The 18,422-nt window shown below is 42.5% G+C and overlaps 3 protein-coding genes across 5 annotated transcripts; 1 reads left to right on the top strand and 2 right to left on the bottom strand.

The window, feature by feature from the left end:
- Nucleotides 1-1,158: 1,158 nt before the first annotated feature.
- Nucleotides 1,159-4,815, top strand: LOC112286876 (uncharacterized). The gene is made up of 4 exons (XM_024529221.3): nt 1,159-2,405; nt 2,556-2,963; nt 3,138-3,225; nt 3,347-4,815. The coding sequence occupies exons 1-4, from the start codon at nt 1,875-1,877 to the stop codon at nt 4,537-4,539; spliced, it is 2,220 nt and encodes a 739-aa protein (XP_024384989.1). The 5' UTR covers nt 1,159-1,874; the 3' UTR covers nt 4,540-4,815.
- LOC112286875 (uncharacterized) lies at nt 4,786-10,408 on the bottom strand. 2 transcript variants are annotated; one of them, XM_024529219.3, is made up of 6 exons: nt 9,463-10,408; nt 8,588-9,211; nt 7,663-8,240; nt 7,152-7,221; nt 6,981-7,026; nt 4,786-6,509 (listed from the first exon to the last, which is right to left on the bottom strand). In XM_024529219.3, the coding sequence occupies exons 2-6, from the start codon at nt 9,132-9,134 to the stop codon at nt 5,228-5,230; spliced, it is 2,523 nt and encodes an 840-aa protein (XP_024384987.1). In that variant the 5' UTR covers nt 9,135-9,211; nt 9,463-10,408; the 3' UTR covers nt 4,786-5,227. The 2 variants fall into 2 exon arrangements, with proteins under 2 accessions (XP_024384987.1, XP_024384988.1); XM_024529220.3 differs by lacking the exon at nt 6,981-7,026 and having other exon boundaries at nt 4,786-6,513; nt 9,463-10,407.
- Nucleotides 10,409-11,509: 1,101 nt separating this feature from the next.
- On the bottom strand, nt 11,510-15,881 carry LOC112287059 (uncharacterized). Of its 2 annotated transcripts, none has more exons than XM_024529677.3 (8): nt 15,594-15,881; nt 13,955-14,042; nt 13,395-13,826; nt 13,121-13,283; nt 12,835-13,014; nt 12,587-12,670; nt 12,398-12,479; nt 11,510-12,221 (listed from the first exon to the last, which is right to left on the bottom strand). In XM_024529677.3, the coding sequence occupies exons 3-8, from the start codon at nt 13,757-13,759 to the stop codon at nt 11,767-11,769; spliced, it is 1,329 nt and encodes a 442-aa protein (XP_024385445.1). In that variant the 5' UTR covers nt 13,760-13,826; nt 13,955-14,042; nt 15,594-15,881; the 3' UTR covers nt 11,510-11,766. The 2 variants fall into 2 exon arrangements, with proteins under 2 accessions (XP_024385445.1, XP_024385447.1); XM_024529679.3 differs by having other exon boundaries at nt 15,571-15,881.
- Between the last annotated feature and the right edge of the window lie 2,541 nt (nt 15,882-18,422).

The following is an 18,422-nucleotide window of genomic DNA, read 5'->3' on the forward strand; positions in this document are numbered from 1 at the left end:
ACATGGCAAACTGGATTGTTTAGAGAATCAGACACAAAAGCTGTTTTTTTTTTTGCAAAAAACAAAACGTGGGGTGAAAAACTCCTTCAGTTCCCATGAAAAGTACAACTGAGGAATGGGTGGCTCTACCTTAGTCTTTGAATATTGCTTTTTGCTGCTTTTGCTGCCACCCAATAATTAACACTGGTTGCAAGTCTGTCATTGGTTACCATGTGTCAAAATTATTCCCTTAATTTGAGCCCAATGTTGATGCCCTCCACCAACTTGCTTGATTTCCCTTTCTCCCACTGAGTAGATGTGTTTTTTTTTATACAGATAAACTAGTAAACTTTGTCATTTCAGACTCACTATCGTTGCAAAATACAAAGTTATTTTAAACATGTAACATTAAACTTTAAGTTTTTATTTATTTATTTACTTATTTAATACATTGCATGGTACATCCACATAAGCAGAATAACTCCCATGTTTAAAAGGGTTAATGTACCACCATTTTAAGGGTGCACATCTTGTTGTACAGTGTTGCTATGGACCACAACATTACAGTAAGAGCCGTTCTAAAACACTCTTTTGCAAGCTGCCAAACAAGTACTTCCTCTGAGTAAAACACAAATGCTCTTCATGCCCTGATAACGAATCACTTGACGAGACCTCCACACTAATCAAGATAAACAAGTTAAAAGTAAAAGAAGAAACTCCTTGCATATATACACATTTGCATGTGTAGGTTGAGGTCTTCCTGTAGAAAGAGGCAAGAAAAAGAAAGAACCTGGAAACTGGAAAGCGTAGAGGTTGACTCTAGGAAGACTGAGGTTGATGTCCCTCTACAAAAATCGCCGCAGCGAAACCTGTGGTGATTAGAGAAACCAGAAAGTGAAGAGTTGCACCAGCACGAACGGTGAGCTTCGAGGAGGATGCAATTTTAGGCACCGTCGTGAATCTCGTTCGTTGTAGGTTTTCAGTGGCCTTCGGCGATTTGAGCCAAAAGTATGACAAACTGTGTCCACCATCGGAATTGACAACGGACGGTCACAGTCCATCTGTTACACGTCGATTGCCGCGGGAAGGCGCTTTCTCGTGAGTCAAAGCTGGGGAGCTTCACCACCAGTGAAATATTTGGAATATGCGCTGCGACGGAATGAGAAATGCGAGTTGCCACCTTTTCCGAGCTTTGTTCCGCACACCGCCGTGCCTCCAAGCTGTCGGAGCCGCCATGTGGAGACGAGCTCTGGGAGCTTCAGAGCGCCGTCCTTCACGTTGGGCTTCCCACGCTGCTTTTCTGTCATTGCTTTTGCTTCTCAGACACGGCTGCGAATCGCTTAAATGCCTCACTAGTCCCTGCACACGGTCACCTTCACTCCTGCATCTACCTTCGAAAGCTGGCGCCCATTACGAGAGAATCTAATCGTGAACAATTTTAAGATTCAAGAGCCACAGTAGGTGCTCAGTTGCTGTGTCCAGGTTTGGAAAGAAACAGGTGGGGCTTTGGCAACTGTTTGTGAATGATCTATGTGGTCTGAAGGAGCGCAAGAAGCTGTGAATTGGTTTGCAGCGATGTGCCAGGCGTTTACGTTTTGTAAACAACCTGATCGATCGATCTACCTCTAGTCGGTGTGAGAAGGAGGAGGATACTGTCGCTTTCGGCGAGGAAACTTATGGACGGTATTGAGTTGATTTTGATCTGTCACAGTTGCATCACCCGAGTCCTGCCATAGTTTGGTACATATATCTACAGATCCATCGATTTGCAACTAGGTGGTAGTTTGTTCTCTAGAACTTGGGCAAACCCCTAGTGATCAGTAGCAATCATCTGTAGCGTTGAGAGGACCAGCTTGACATCGATTGTCGTCGTTGCGGAAGCACCACTTGAGAGAATGCTCACCAGGAGTCCTGCCCTACACCGCGGACTCAGTGCTGATCAAAGCGCCCATTTTAACTCTCAGTCCTTAGGATTCCCCAACATCCCACATCGAGAGAGCAATGACAGGAGATCGTATGTTAAGCGATGGTCCATCCAGTCTTCCCACACGTCTCGCAGCGACAAAAAACCCCGTTCTCTAGCATATGCACGAGGCTTGAGCCTCAAGAGAAAAAACCTATCGCAACAGTCAGAAAACCGCGATCAGCACACGATCGACAGATCTGTCACTGATGCTGTTGCGGAGCGAATATACGTGATCCCGTACTCGGATCTCGTCCTGCAACGCAAATCGGGCGGCGGTCACTCGCAAGTCGAAGCAACTGAGAGCGGGTCCGACAGTGTGTACTGCTGGGAAAAATCATGGAAACTGTACATGCAAAGTCAAAAGGCCGCTCTAAAAGAGCTCTCAGCACGCTTGCGGGAATGCGACTCTCGGAATATCAGCTCCGGGACCGGATTATCAACCGAGGACCAGTCACTTCCTGTAAGTTTGGCTTACAAATCATGAGATATGTGTGTGTGTGTGTGTGTGAGATTGATATTCTGAGTTATAGAGTTGGCCGTGGCTGGCTGTTTTGTCGGAATAGATACACAAACATTGACCCTGTTGTTGTTGTTGTTGTTGTTGTTTCAGCCTACGACAACATCTATCATATTTGAGGAAGATGTTGAAGATAGATCTGAAGTGAAAAGGTCTAGTAAGTTGGCTGAGTTGGGGGCGAAGAGATTGGAGAGAAGGAAGACGATGGGCTTGTTGCTGCTGAACATACTGGCGGCTCTATATGGATCCAGCACCGTCGCTGGCAAGTTTGTGACCGAGGTGGCGCCTGGGTTGCCAGCCAGCTTGAGCTCCATGGTCAGATATGCCTCCGCGCTTCTAGTGTTTTTGCCAGCATTGAAGAGCATCGTGGGTAAAGAGAAGAATTCGGAGCTGATTAAAGCCGGAGCTGAGCTTGGAGGGTTGCTATTTGCGGCTGGGATTCTTGAGACTTGCGGTGATGGTGGAGCGTCCAGTGATGCGCCGCTTCTGTTTGCTTTCACGGTACTGACTTCACGTCCCTCGCATTGATATCTCATCAATTATCAAAACATGGATAGGGGTGTAGCTAAGTTCACCCTCTCCAATGTAAAAAAACCGACTGTTGTAGTATCTGTAATACATCAACAAAACATCCATGATCTGATCAGTGTCTTTGTGATGATTCCGAAATTGCAGGTAATATTTGTTCCTTTGATGGAGCTATGCGCAGGCCGACAGTCCGTCCGCAACATTACACGAATCGCCTCTCTAGTGGCACTTTCAGGTACGTCGATCAATGATCTAAACTGTTACATTTTTTAGGCACCTTACGTGAACTGTCTACGGTTCAAAGTGGAAGTTACTCGAGCACTCATGTGTGCTTCGTAATTGGAATTCGACTGCAGGAATGGGAGTGTTGGAAGAGGAAGGATTTGAATGGAAGGGTATATCTCTACCGCATGTGGGAGACATGTGGGGCTTGGCCGCATCTGCCATCTACGCCCTCCACATCTTCCGATCCGAAGCATGCAGCAAGAGATTCAAATCCTTCGAGTTGACAGCGATTCAGTGCAGCACTGTTGCGTCACTCAGCGTGTTATGGGAGGTTTTCCGAGTTCTCCACGACAACACAACCGCCATAGAGTACGTGAATCAGCTGCAGGCGCTGCCATGGGGACCTCTCGTATACACGGGTCTTGTATGCTCGGGACTATGCAGCTGGCTTGAGATTCACGGCCTTCGATCAGTCCATGCCTCCACGGCAACAATGGTTAACACAACGATTCCCATATGGGGCGCGTTCTTGTCCTTCGTTCTGCGGGGGGAAACGCTCGATGGCTCGGCTATGGTTGGTGGATCGGTGATCCTGGTAACCAGCATCTTCGCTCAGTTGGTCAGCCATCGGGACGATACAGCTAGCTCGAAAAACTCAGATTCCCAAGTTCAAAAACCAGAACCGGTGCCTAAAACACAGAAACCCAAACAGGAGGCTGATCACGTCCAGGGAGCGATTATCACCTCACAGCTCAAGTTCCCCTACTACGCAGCCCAAGCCAAGCGTCTATTGGTGGAAGCCAAGTTGAAGCTTGCGACGGTAAAGGGTCTGTTCGTGTCGGCGACATCTACGCTCCTCACGAATACTGTGCCATTGCCACAAGGCTCCCTTCAGAAGGCAGCACCGACCGCCATTGCAATCCAACAAGCCGCAAGCGCGGTAAGCAATGCTCCATCCTCATTGCAGCAGCAGCTTCCCAGCACTAGTGCGCATTCAGCTATGGTGATCCAGTGGTTGGATGCCGTGACGGGAGTGCTGGAATCTGCCATAACAGCCTTCGGCTCTGATTTAGTGCAAGCTCTGGAGGAGGCTAAGAGCGTGGCTGAGGTACTGGAGCAAGCTTTGCAGAAAGCCGTGGACACCACGGTCATGTCAGGGTTTGTTGATTCTCTCCTCGACATGCTGAATTGGCCATCAGAACTAGAAACGGTCATCAAATCCGTCGACACAACATCTGCAGCGCTGGATCATTCACTTGTCTATGCACTCCACCACGCAGACTCGATTTTGAAACTCCTGCTCACTTGTCCTCCGAACCCATGATTAATATTTCATATCCATTCTTTGTCTGAAGCACAGTTCAGTGCCTTCAAGCTAGTTATCGTAGTATATTGCTAAACTATAGAAAACTGTAGAGATTACCGGAACTGAGGTTACTTATTTCATTCACAAGGTCGGATCATGTGTACATAGACACTTTGCCACCCTCAAGAACAATTGAGTAATGGCAATGAAGATTAACTTCAAATTTGCGACAATAACCAATACAGGCAAGTGTAAATCTCAAACTTCAGTGGAAAAAAAACCGATTACCAAGCATCATCTTAGCAGTCCAAAGGTACAGTATGACTATAATCTGAACATCTACAACAAAGGTCCTGACAGCTGGTAGGGGCAGGCAATAGGATTGTAGCAGAACATGCACGTAGACAACCACGGTCTAGATTTTAGAATGTTAAGACGACACCGATTATTTGTTGTAACACATTGTCTAAAGTAATTTCTGATCACCAATTCTGTTAATCTAAAATCTTTCGGAAAATTTCCCCTCGGACACCCAAAAGCCTATTGACAAGCTGGCAAGGCCCAAGATTCTAGGTTTATACACATCAGGACCTCTTGCATTATACCATATTCTAGACCGTCTTGTAGAATGGTCACACAATTTCGAGGCAGCTTTACGAATCTACCTCCATGAAGATGAACAATATCTTTCTATGGAAGCAGAGTCCTAAACCTCGTTACTGCCCTTCAGTGGCCAGTTGAAGAATTCCCGTAAAAATTCATTCGAAGCCTGACCGAAGCCGTTCGAAATGGCAAGCATGGATTCAAATATTCTTTGTTCTTCCTGCGCCTTCCCGAACTGATCTACTAGACGATTGATATCGCGGTCAATCTGTGCACGTGATTTGGACAGATCCTTTACGAATTGGTCTGGAGATACCTGGACTCTCCCACTCTTGGCAACATCTCCACACATATTTCCAAGCTGCCGATATTTCTCAATAATTATTCTCTTCTGTGCATGCAATGATTTCTCAGCACAGGCATACTCGGCTTCCAGGGCCTTCCTCAGCTTTTCCAAAGCCTGAGCGATCTGATTCTCATATTCTGCTTCCAAGCCTTCAGCATGAGGTAAATCCAGTACTGGGACACAGCTAGATATCTTTGGCGGCTGTGTCATAGACACCTCCATGATTCCTGTGTTTGCAGCGTTATCTCTGTCGGCATCCTGCGAATCGCTCACACTTGGGCTCTCCCTGCTAACGTTACAAGGGATGGATGTAACCTCCATCGCCGCAGCGCAAGAGAATGATCCTATGCGATGTAAATCCTCAGCTGAAGGAACAACATCCTGACTTGCTGGAACCAGTTCATCATGAATTCTAGTAGTCAGAGAATCAGTCGTTAAAGTTGGAGGTTCTGAATTCAGCACGACCTCCAGTATACGAGGTGTAGCTACTGGAAGGAGATTGAGCGGACTGTCAAGCTTTGAGGCACCCTTCATCCTGTCTGCCATGGCTTCACACTGCCTGATGTGCTCCTCTATGGTCAGGGTGGGAGGTTTACTTACACATTGGTTTATCACTATTGATAGTTCCGGTGTATGTAATAAAACATGGGAAGTTTGTGATGCTGCCTTGAATATGATTCGATCCTCTAGTTTTGGAGGACTCTGAAATGAAGTGCCTGGCAATTCCTTGTCCGCATTGACAACGTGCTGAACCATCAAGCCACTAGTGATAGCGATTCCATCTGCCTCAGGATTTCCTTGCAACACACTCAGGGCATTGATTGGCATCTTTACGAGAGAGAGAACGTCATTCGAACCATCTTGTTGAGCGCTGACATCAGCCATACCTTGAACATGAGGATGAGACGTGGGGTTGGAGAGAGTGCCCGGAGCATCGTGAGAATCCTTTGACTTGGATTGAGAAAGAAATTTGTCCAAACTGATCTCTGTAGGGTGCAGTGAGTCCTCCGGCGAAAATTTTCGTCTCATTGCTCCAGACCTTCCTGAGTGGTTAGTAACATAATCAATTTTTAGGACTGTAGAAGTAGAAGATGAAAAAAATTTAACAGATCAATTACACACTAGTAATCCAGGTCCCAATAACACTTTGTGTCTGCATGAATGAGACTTGTATAATAAAAGAGCATGCTGATAGATATTGGACACAGGCATTCCATACCGTATCAATTTTAATTAAGCAGCTCCCTCATAAAGGACTGATGTATAAGCAAATATGCAATTTACTTTGATTTGGACCCCACAGATCGCCGCTAGTCCAAGGAAAAGGGTTCACGCACATACCCCTAGGTTCTAATTCATTATGTGACAGTTTTAATCACTCTGTGCGTTCATATGCTAAGATTGGAAGAACATTTCATCAAAGAGTCATTAAGGCTTTTTAAACCAGCACAACTACGTTATTCATAAAAATGTGGTAATAAGCATACCACATAGTTGGACGTTCACTCACCAGTTTAAAACTTGATGTGACACTTGACTACCATAAACCCCTTGTCCTGAAGCACCATTAGCCCGAGTTATACCCCTCAGCCAGCCTCATTAATCTGGCAAATAACCATTAGAGCCTAGACACTAAACTTCAAACCTGATATAAACTGCGAAGTTTTTCATGAGGAATCACCTGATCGAAGCCAAAGGAGTTGCTGAGTCAATACTTTGTAAATTTCGCCAACATCAACTCCTAGTAGTTCCTGCTAAGTCGGACAACAAAGATGTTAAATCAAAATACATAAGTGCAAGGTGGCCAACATCTCAGATTCGTAACACCTACTGGATGCTCTTGGCTTTTGAATGTACTAATTCTACGGGCTTAACCAGTTGCCAAAAATCTAAACTTAAGCTTAGTACTCTATACAGTAAGAACTGTACCAAGACGAATTTAACTAACTCATTGATAATATTACTTGAACCCTAGTGAACATCTAATATTTTCTGAGCAATCTTCGAGTGGTTCACACTACCACTACAACATCAACTAATTGATTAATTATTCGAAAACATAAATTTCCTAAGAATTGAATTTCACAATTGCAAGTAAATGCACTTTCTGAAGTTTGAAAAGACCACCTATAATTTATTGGTGACAAATTTATGAAAAACACACAATTGAAATAAGGAATGCGGTTAGTCACCTTCCTGAGAGCATCTCCCGCACATGTCGCCAAAATCTTCCCAGGTCTGCTTGAAATATCCTCTGGATCTTGTACTATTCGCAACGCAAGCTGGAGACTATTTTCGACCTTGGACTGTGTAGCAGTTTTATTCATAACCCCAATCAAACGGGAAAAAGTCCGTCTTAAATCTGTCTTCCTGTCACAGCGTCGGCACATATATTCCATGTCCAGCCCGCTCTTCTTGATGGACCCAGCTAACTGAGAATTCAGTGCACACTCGAGATGAGATGCATGGCCACATATGCCGTGTCCTGATACGGGAGAGTTCAGACACCTAATGATGCTGATTCCGTCAGCATCTGCCAGAAAAGATCCGCAACAAAGTATACACTTACACTCACGGCAGAAGCTAGGCTCAGAGCAGCAGATGCGACATGCCAAGTTCTGTAACGGTTTTGGCACATCACCCTTTCCCTGTTCAAGGAGGCAATCTGGATTACCTGCCCGACATCGTTTCTTCAACTTCTGGCAACCATCGTCCTCGTACAGGGATGGTGGTTTGTCTCGGTTGGTGGTCCACCCTCGCTTATTAGTAGCTAGAATTACCAGTCACAGCAGTAGGACACTGATCAACGGCTACTCTATTTCCGAAAAAACCATCAAATATGAACAATTCAAGCAGGAATTACGCTCTACCGATTTGATTTCGGATAATATGCTCACCAGAAAAAAGCCAATAAGCTGGTAGTTTTAGACTCTAGTACGCTTTGAATTACTTTATTGACATATAGTCTAACACTGAAACCCTTCTCTCCAAGAGGTTTTGGTGTTTGCATTGGACGATCCTACCAAAAACATTACCACATTCTCACCATGACATTACCATACTAATTACATATAAAAATCTGACAACAGAAAAGACACAGGGAGCAGTGAACGTTACCTTCTTTAATTTCAGTACCCTTCAAAGCAGGAATCTTCCAGTCGAACGCTTTGCAAATGCTGTCAGGGCCAATTTGAGGGAAATTTTGCTTAAAATATTCCAAAAGACGCTTTCGACTGGCGAATTCAACGGGCTTCCCAGGTTTTCTACCTTTCAAGAGACTCATTGGTAGCATAATGTGTCTATCGATCCATAGCGAATTACCATCTACTCGCTTGCCCACTCTCCAACCCCATTTGTCATCAGATTTCGGCCAACCCTGCGGAGCGTAGGGCCAACCTGCGCCTCTCCCACCTTGCGGAACGGGATCTCTAGGAATACTTTTGGGCACAGGTGGAGGTTTTCCTAAAGATACAGGAGAATCTGTAGAGGACACTTTCTTTAAAGGACGAGTTCTTGAAGCAACTAGGGGTGTCGCACTTTCTGCCTGGATGAAATCACACCCAACGTGTTGTAGCGCTGAATGATGAAGACACTTTTTGTCTCGCAGAGAGAATTCAGGAGAAGGCATAGTTATATCAGCATATTCACTACGTAAGTGCGGCATCGCGGAAAGTAGAGTCAAGTCAATAGAAGAATATGAGATGAAGGTAGTAGTTGGTGTTCCTCCAGTCTCTTTTACTTCTGCAAATGGAAAATATTAAAGTTAGCAAAGTAAAGTATATAATTCAAATGCGATGTGCGCAGAAGCTAGTGTATCCGATGAACGTCAGGAGGCATAACTGTCCAAATGTCCAAGAACCTCACATAATCGGGTACTCTTCATCAATGACATCACGAATTATTCCTGATAATCCAGAAACTAAATTTCACGAAAAGGTTTAGAAAGATGTGAGGGGTTTAGGAAATGAAAAGAAGAGATAAGGCCAAATCACCTAAACAATAAGAATAAGGACAGTGCGAATCGCAGATGAAAGCAGACTCCCACGAAGAAAAGCACAATGCGAGGTATATAAATATAAATATATATATATATATATATATATATATTGGGTGCCGCTGCAGAATCCAAAGTGGAAGGAGGCCGCGGAGGACAGGAATTCTCTCCCTTGACGAACGACAATGAACGTAGTAGCAGCACGTGATCGGGAGCAAAGGACCTAGGGATCGTAATCGCTACATCATTTTCTCATTTGCATGCACATCAAATTGATCCCGCCACCAGCTACACAGGGATAGAAGAGGAAGAAAAGACGCACAACAGGAAATCAATGCGACTGCATGCAAACGAGCAGCACAATGCGTACCCTCCGTCTCCAGATTGCTCACCATGCAACGGGAATAAACCTCACTACATGTCGCAAAGCAGAAGGATAAAAGACAACACAGTCACTAACGAAGCAGGATTCAGCGCTAGCGCGATCCCGGTTCCATTCACTATCATCGTCAGCCATGGCTGACGAGCAATCACCGCACAAATCTCTCTCACTCGCAATTGGCAGTTAGGTCACGCCCTCAACAACACGGCAATGCTACACATTGCGACATGAGTCAGCTCTCTCTCTCTCTCTCTCTGCTGCTGCGCCAGGAGGAAAACACGGATCAGGTTCAAATCAGCGATGCACATGGACTCGCAAGGAGAGCATCGGTTCCGCAAGTGCGAGCGCAGCTCGTCGAGTTAGCGATTCAAACCCTAATTGAAGTGCTGCGCGGTACCATTGCCTGTGCCATGGCCATGGCCTCGGCCTCAGCCTCAGCCTCGTCTGCGGGAGTCGAGACGTGCGAGGCCGCGGAGGGAGTACCCCTCCGGCGACACGCCTCTCCCACCGAGTCAGTGTGAACAGTGTCTTCTCTGGTCGACGGTTCCATACGCCGAATGTGCTCGAGAAAGGTCCTCTATTGTTTGTGTGTTTTTTAATGTTGATTTGTTGTTTTACCTGGAGTTTTTATTTATATTGTGATTAGGAAATGGGGTTCTGGAGTCGTACCAGTTGTAATAGTGAACAGTATTCAAGGATGTGTAATTATAAAAATTTAAGATTAAAATTTAGCTTTAAACCTTATTTTAGGGTATCTCTGGTACAACGGATATATACGATGTAACCCATCTAGGGAGATATTTGTAGTGTCTACTATCTCAAATCAAAATCAACAAAACTAGTTGGAAAATCTTACTCTGATTGCTGTACAGAACTGCTATACGAAACAAAAAGAATAAAAAATATTAATTTTTTTGTTTGAAGTATCATTGAAAATTAATAAAGAGATCACACAAAACACATACAAAATCAACCATAATATACAAATAAAAATTGATAGACATCTGACCTTATGTTATGCTCCTAAATCTATATTTACATTGTTTATTCAAACAAAAACTTTAAAACAATGAATGATGAAGTTTTTGGGAATATATCATACTTTAAATTAATACACATCTTAAATTCAAAACATGTGAATTTTTATATACAAATCATTCATGTTTTTAGTTATAAAAACCAAAAGTCTGAGATTGAATCTGCTGCTGAAAACTCTGCAATTTGTCAACACCGGTATGGCCTCCTTTGAATAAAACACTCTTACTCATGTGGTGGAGATGATGTGGTGGAGACAAGACACCTGCCTAAATCCTACGAAGTGATCCAACTAGTTATCATATCAGCCCTTTACCGCAATGGGGGTGGAGCGAGACTTGGTACAAAATGATGTTAAAAAAATGCAGGGTGATACTGGAAATGAAGGAAAAGAAAGAAAGAAAGAAAGAATGAAAGAATGAAAGAATGAAAGAAAAAAAAACGTTCAGCACAGAAACCAATCCTTCATGCAGCATCTGATACGAACCAACTTAACGTAAGCCTCTACATAATTATACATTTTAAAATACCTATAGATTAGAGTCGAGGAATCACACCGCAAAGTTCAACAATCAACCGAGGCTTAACCAGAACGGCATAAACAAAAAGAGAGCACCAAATCGAAATATTCAATACAACGGAGTGTTACCTTCAGATTAAAACTATCCCTCGACACAGCAAGCTTTCCTTTAAGAGGTAGGAAAAAAACCGACGTAGGAGGCAGGGTTCCATAAAACTGCCAACTTCCAACGCTGAGAATGAATCAACCACATCTATCATAAAATACAGATTTCAAATGCAACTGAAGGGTACCATCTAATCCATTCACGTTCGCGTGGGGACAAAGGCGAACCCGGGCATTCTACTTTGGTACACTAACCTATGCTACAACCTTCGTCCCACTCTACCTAGGCGCTTTGCAACTCCAAAAACAAGAAATTTGCCCACGGCACCTCTATCGATGCTACAGGCCAGAGCAACAGCACCCCCTAATATAATCCATTTCATACAACCCTTATTGCCATGGTGAATGTCTATGTCTTTTACAACCTTGACATTCTCAGAGTCGATAGACTTCGTCTGCGATGATTCAGGCTCACTAAGAAGATGACGAGGGACTTTACAACATTTTCGAGCCATCTTTGTTGATGCCGACAAAGGAATGTTTGCCTTCCGCTCCGCCCTATACTTGTCTATTCCAGGTGACATTTTCTTCACACATCCCCACATACCCCGGCGAATCCCAAGCTTTGCAAGATCTCTCTGAATGCCCATATCCTCATAATGAAAACATAAGACTTCACAGGCGGTCATCTGTCCGTCGCCCCTTGCTGACTCAACTGCAAACAAACACCGCATCATTCAGCAATTATTTCCCAAATAAGGGAGCTATTAAAATATTCAGTAACGTCTCGTCACAAATGTAGGATCTGTTGATAAGTAGTACCAAATGCTCACTCCAAGTTCCAGAGGCACAGATTAGCGCGACAAGTACATTTGTTTCTTTGAAACATACCTGCACGTACTGTCCAACTAGAAAAGTAAGTATCCACTCTCCGTGGGGACAGCTTTTTAGGAATTGGTGCGTACTGTGTTCCCTGCAAACGAAGACAGAAAGATCCAACTAAGTATTCAAATAGAATTTGATAGCAACTCAGAAGCACCTGCAGAATTTCAAGAGCATTTACGCAACCAAAAATTTCACCTTAGTCACAGCGTAGTAGGTGTTGTTGGACTCCCACATACGTCGAGCGATGACATACTCGCGGTCCTTCCATAGGATAGGGAACTGGCATGCACGTTTCAGTTCCAAATTAACATATGCTCCATAGAAAAAGAGAGTTCCAAATTAACATTGATTCCACCACACAATTCCCACTAAAATGAAGAACTCAAGTTGATACCTAAGATATTACAGCAGAACCTACTTCGGAGCATGCAGAAGACTCTTACCTTCCTCACCCACTGAACTATCATAAAGCCGGTCTCTTCGCATGCCTCCCAGGTTTTAGTGTAGCTTAGCATTTCATCCCAGTGACGCCTGAACTCATCATCCCAGAAGAAGTCTCGCATGGCTTCCGGGGACATATCTTCAACTACAGTTCGGGTTTTATACTCAGTTGGTCCATCATCCTGAGAATTTTCAGGAAATATTAACATCACCGAGAGAGCAATCATAATAACAAGTGTAATTACAATCGAAATAACAAATTCAGCATCCAACGTGCAATTCACTCACTTCAGGATCGCGACGCCATGCTTGATACTTTAGATCAGAAATAGACTTGTCTAAAAACATCTGCCATTCAGGACCTCCATCTTTGCCATCCATGAGATTCATAAGCTTAAGTAAATCATCAGTCGACACCACATCTTGCTTGATCTCCTCTTTGACAGGTTCACTGCACATCAACCGTCATTCTGGTAAGTCATGGCAACCCCAAGGAGACCAAATCTCCAAAAACGCTGTGCACGAAAATCACATAGGAGAGAAAAGTAATACACATCCTTACCAAGGACCAACAACGCCACTTGAGAAATCAGCAGGCACAATCAAGACATCAGGAGTCGGCCACATCCACGCACTGAACGATTTCCACGCCTCCTTCCACATCGGAAAAGCTGACACTGCCATGATAGCCAACCAGAATCGACGAGCTCCAAACCCAGGAGGAGTTCCCCAAATCAATCGAGGGCGGCTTTTAATGCCCATTAATAAAATACTAGCCCATTGAGGTTTCCACGACCAACCAACTAGTAGACCAACTGCAACCGCCACCCAGATAGGCACCATGCCAAGCAACATATCCGCAGCAGTCTCCATCACGGCGGATTTTCCCCATAGATAGTACTTTGGTTTAACAGCAGTAGCATCCATCTTTTCTGCACTAAGCTCGTGCCAGAGCTGGAGCACACATCCCAGTGGGTGCTCCTTTGAAGACGCCCTGGTACACAAAGTAGAAGATACATCAACCCAAAAAGGTAAGTCATTAGCGTGAGGGGTGGATTGCTGCTGCCATATAAGGAAACAGCATCGTCCACTGCATGGGTGCACACAAAGATGTGGAATTACCTCGGTAGCAGATCCCTCGGAATTTATCGATAGCACTTTTGTCAAGTGTGGCCTCGTGGAAAATGTCTTCCTGGCAATCCACTTCACACTGTGATATCGAAGGAAAACAATGAATTAGCATGTCGAACCGTTAAACAACATAAATTGTTACAAGTCAGTCGAAATAACGAGAGTCAAGTTAATTCGCGAAGCGAAAATCGAGATGATGTTCTCTAGTCTCATAACAGCATTGAAACAGCTTATAGAAAATCAAATATTGATCAATTTCTTCACCAAGAAGAGAGCCCCGATACAGAAACTGTACCCAAAAAACATACATAACAAGAAGGAAAAAAAAAATTGTGACACAAATAGGTTGGCCCCTAAAGCTCCCAAAAAGGAGACTCATCGCAGTCTTTATCCTCCTATTGCTTGCAGACCAGCCTGAATTAAGGATTTACGTTTGGAAAAAAATTGCAAAAACACACTCTTCATCGCGATCCATCCAAACCTATTCTACGACCAGTATTGCTTCCATCACGAGTACGATGGACACATACTAACAAAGTAACGTGTATCCAAAATGAAAATACCGGGATCTAGTGCAAAGTTGTAAAAAGCTCGTCCTTATCGATAGGAGGACCTAGTGAGGACGAAATGCCAAACTCTCTCATAAGCTATCACTGCCACTACAATCGTCAAAAATACAATCTCCTGTTGTGTGGTCTCAGATAAACTTTTGAATGTTTTAAACAATACCGTTAAATAGAGGGAAAGACAAGTCCGTTTCTGTACAGCTATTTCTCAAACTAACAACACTGACTTTCCCGTGAAAGCAGTGAGAAATCACGGTTTCGCCAGCATTCGCCGCAACCAGGAAACGATAAGATAAATCTGGAGACTTCGGTTCATAAAGTGGGCTATTCAACACCAAAAATGCCTAACTAAGACCAAAGCATGAAAGTACTGGTCACGATTGCAGGAAGTGCCATTACGGCATGAAAAGAAGGCATATGTTGCAATCTCTCCGAACCCTTCCTTACAGAGAGAGATAAGAAGAAAAAACGGGCTAATATTCAAGGCATCCCAATCCAGACCTCAACCAACGATCTGAGTAGCGTGCGCTTGACTGCCGGCAAGTTTCCCAAAACATTCCTCCCTCCTGCCGATTAAAACACTCCGGTAAGCGGTACAATTAAATAAGACACCCTACCTCCCATCCGCATTCCCAGGCACTCGGTACTGTCCAAAAAGCAAAGGCACGAGATCCAACACCAACTCAAACTACACATCATGAACCTCCCAAATATCACTATGGCCAAGAACGAGGAAAGCCAACCAAACCCTCACTCTGATCTCTTTCCCGTTACCGCGCGGCCATTGTTGACCAAATTCCAGGCACCTACTCGTAACAAGACAATCAACGATAACTGTACACACCACACAACCCTCAAATCTGGAACCATCTCAACCGCATCGATACTAATTCACCTCTTTCACTCTCAGTCATCTCAACCATCTACATAAATCCGTCACCATACCCCCAATATCGTCCCACTCTCGCCTGATCGACCAACAATCCACCAAAAACACCCTCCGCACGTCATATCCAAATTCCTAAAACTCCCACATCGCACCTGCTTGAAAATCCCAAGCCTACCTGCCGTGAAGGCAAACAACGAATCCTCTTCCGAAACCACCGCAGCAGAGAGAATGGATTGTTTGCCGCAAATCCTCCAACCTCCTCGTCCTTCCTTCGCACTACTACCCACCGTCTAACCCAATTGCATCCCAGTACCGCATCGCCACACCCTCAGCCCGTCCTCAGTCACCGATTCGGCAAAACTTCCCTCAGTTATGTTTCAATTGCGCCAGGAGTTGCCGAGCTTGGAGCTCGCCCTCTCACTGCGGAGTCAACGATCAATGCAGGGGAACAAGAAGGAAAACCTGACTGGCCCTTTCACAGCCTTCACGGGCTTAGGCCCCCCGCCCCGTCTACGAATCCTGAAGATCGCTTGGGGAATGTCTCTAGATGTGACGAATCTCAACAACGACTGCCCAAAATAATTTACATAATAGGTGCGTTATTTGGATCTAGGTTTCGAGACATGAGGTCCTCATAAAATATGGATCTGACGTAGTCCGGCGGTGCCAGTGTCTTGGAAAGTTGCCCGAACTTTTCAGCGGGCCCCTTTTCTTGTGAAGAGGTGTAAGGAAGGTCGCCGCCTGCTCGGACACCGCCGATGAATGAACAAAGGCAGCAATGTCTGGAGACATTCATCCGTTTCGAATTTCCGTCGAAAGGCACCACGCGGAGCCAAACCACAGGTTCGGGAAATCACGTGTAACCGTCAGCTTTCCTACGCAAACGAGGATGAACAAATATTTTTCATCCATGGATGAAAGAGCATAGGAACCCATTCTCCAACGTGCTCAAAAAGTTTTGTTTAAGTGTAATTAATGAACGTGATTTGTGTACTTGTTTTTTTTTATTGTTTTAGTTTGATGTGTGGTGGTAGCACAGCAGCACACATGAAGTGCATGGTATTGATTAATTGATGATTGATTTATTTTGTTTTATTTTACAGAGCATGGCATTGTTCAACGACATCATAGATGATAGTCCATTTGACCTATTTGTTTTGAAAAGAAATGTACTTTTGGGCAGGTGGATCTTTTTCTTGGAGAATGTAGGCTACTTGAGTTTGGTTTTCAAAGTATCTTTGATGTTTCAAAGAAGAATAAGGACAGAAATGAGTGAAACATTCTTTACTGCAATAAATACAAAATATTGCATTGATTTCATCCCACTGTACTTGGATCCTTTTCTATGGTGTGTTTACTGAGATAGTGCAGGGGAATGTTTACTTGGACTACTTGTTTTATTACAAGACATTAATTCATGGGTGAAGTTTGTAATCGCAGTCGTAACTTTTTTTTTTTTTTTTTTTTTTTTTTTTTTAAATAGATTTTTTAAAGTGATATAATAAAATGTTTTCATTAGGGGTTTCAAACATGGTATTTTTGGGTAATATTTCACCTATGATATTTGCTTAAACTATCCTGTGATATTTTGAAATATGACTTGATACTTCACCAAATCACTTGCCTTGTGAGGTGGGTGATTTTGAAATTGAAATATCAAAAGTGGAGGGGTCAAATATTAAAGATCATGTCATTTACCTTTGCTCTCTTCCCTCTTGGACTCCATACCAAGAGGTTATAAAGTTTGAATCATGGAGTAATGTAAAGGGGTAATATCAAGTGATCAAGTGATTGTAGAAATATCAGATGTTGAATCCTAGTCATTTGGTTTTGCAAACGTGCCATGTTTGAAACCCCCTATTGTAAATTTGTGTTAATGCATAATTATGATAATAATTTTTTTTAAGGGTGAGGGGAAAAAACATTCTTTGATATGATCTAAATGTTCAAGAAAAAACTTTGGTTGTATTTTTCCGACTAAATAAAGAAGAAAATTTCATATATGAAATATATATATATATATATATATATGTAAAGTGTCAATTGTCATAGTTCTTTTCTTCTTCTTCTTCTTTTGTAAATTTTGCCAATCTTGTAGCAAAGAAATGTTGTCTTTCAAGCAAATACTTTGATTAATTGCCATTTGACTTCTAATGCATATAGATAGGCTAAGTTTCATTTGTTAGAAGTCATCAAATTGATGAATGGATTCAAAGTTCTTTGTTTTCATATCCTCTTCCTCAATATTATCCTATTTATAAAATAAATTATTATAAAATATATATTTTAAATTTGTATCTAATCACAATTTAATTAATAAAAAATTATTTTTAATTTTAATTTTTAGATATGATCATATTAATTCAGAAATTTTAAATTCAAAGATAAAGTCAGAAATACATTGTAAATCTTCACGTTTTATTTATAAAATTATAAAATAACTTGAAATAAATAACACAGAAGTTAAATTATTGTATTTACATCATAGTTGTATTTTGATATTACATTGATTTATAACTTCAGATTCATTATTTCAAAGAGTTCATAGATTAAGAAAGATAAAGAAGGCATATGTATTCTATAATGATCATGAAATGAATTCCATTAAAACAATCAAATACCCAATTTAATTCAAAGGCATGATTTGTATTGCTGTCCTATAAATTTTCTTAATTTTTACATATATTTATGAGTGTGTTTTTTAATTTATGTAATTTTCAATATTCTTTTCATTAAAATTTAAACTTTCTTTCAGAAATTGGAAGGCTCTCCAATATGACAAATATGGTGACAGTTTTACTTCCAGGTACTTGTAGTAATCATAGTAAACAATGTGTCTATTTTGTGAGTTTCTGATAATTATTAGATTTATCATTATTAATATTATATTAATAAGATCATTAAATTTGAAATAAAAATAATTTATAATGTCACAAGATTAATCGTTGTCCAAGAAATTGAAAAGAGTCTTATTATTCCCTAGGCACATCCATCAATACAACAC

The sequence above is a fragment of the Physcomitrium patens genome, chromosome 9 (assembly GCF_059467195.1).
Source record: "Physcomitrium patens ecotype Gransden chromosome 9, ASM5946719v1, whole genome shotgun sequence".
NCBI classification, from domain to species: domain Eukaryota; kingdom Viridiplantae; phylum Streptophyta; class Bryopsida; order Funariales; family Funariaceae; genus Physcomitrium; species Physcomitrium patens.

Coding starts and splice junctions, on each gene's coding strand:
- LOC112287059 (XM_024529677.3), bottom strand. CDS start 13,759: ATGGATGCTACTGCTGTTAAACCAAAGTACTATCTATGGGGAAAATCC. Junction 13,284..13,394: donor AGTGGCGTTGTTGGTCCTTG/GTAAGGATGTGT, acceptor GTTGATGTGCAG/TGAACCTGTCAAAGAGGAGA. Junction 13,015..13,120: donor CATGGCGTCGCGATCCTGAA/GTGAGTGAATTG, acceptor GAAAATTCTCAG/GATGATGGACCAACTGAGTA.
- LOC112286875 (XM_024529219.3), bottom strand. CDS start 9,134: ATGCCGCACTTACGTAGTGAATATGCTGATATAACTATGCCTTCTCCT. Junction 8,241..8,587: donor GGGTACTGAAATTAAAGAAG/GTAACGTTCACT, acceptor TGGTAATTCTAG/CTACTAATAAGCGAGGGTGG. Junction 7,222..7,662: donor CGGGAGATGCTCTCAGGAAG/GTGACTAACCGC, acceptor CCGACTTAGCAG/GAACTACTAGGAGTTGATGT.
- LOC112286876 (XM_024529221.3), top strand. CDS start 1,875: ATGCTCACCAGGAGTCCTGCCCTACACCGCGGACTCAGTGCTGATCAA. Junction 2,406..2,555: donor CCGAGGACCAGTCACTTCCT/GTAAGTTTGGCT, acceptor TTGTTGTTTCAG/CCTACGACAACATCTATCAT. Junction 3,226..3,346: donor CTCTCTAGTGGCACTTTCAG/GTACGTCGATCA, acceptor ATTCGACTGCAG/GAATGGGAGTGTTGGAAGAG.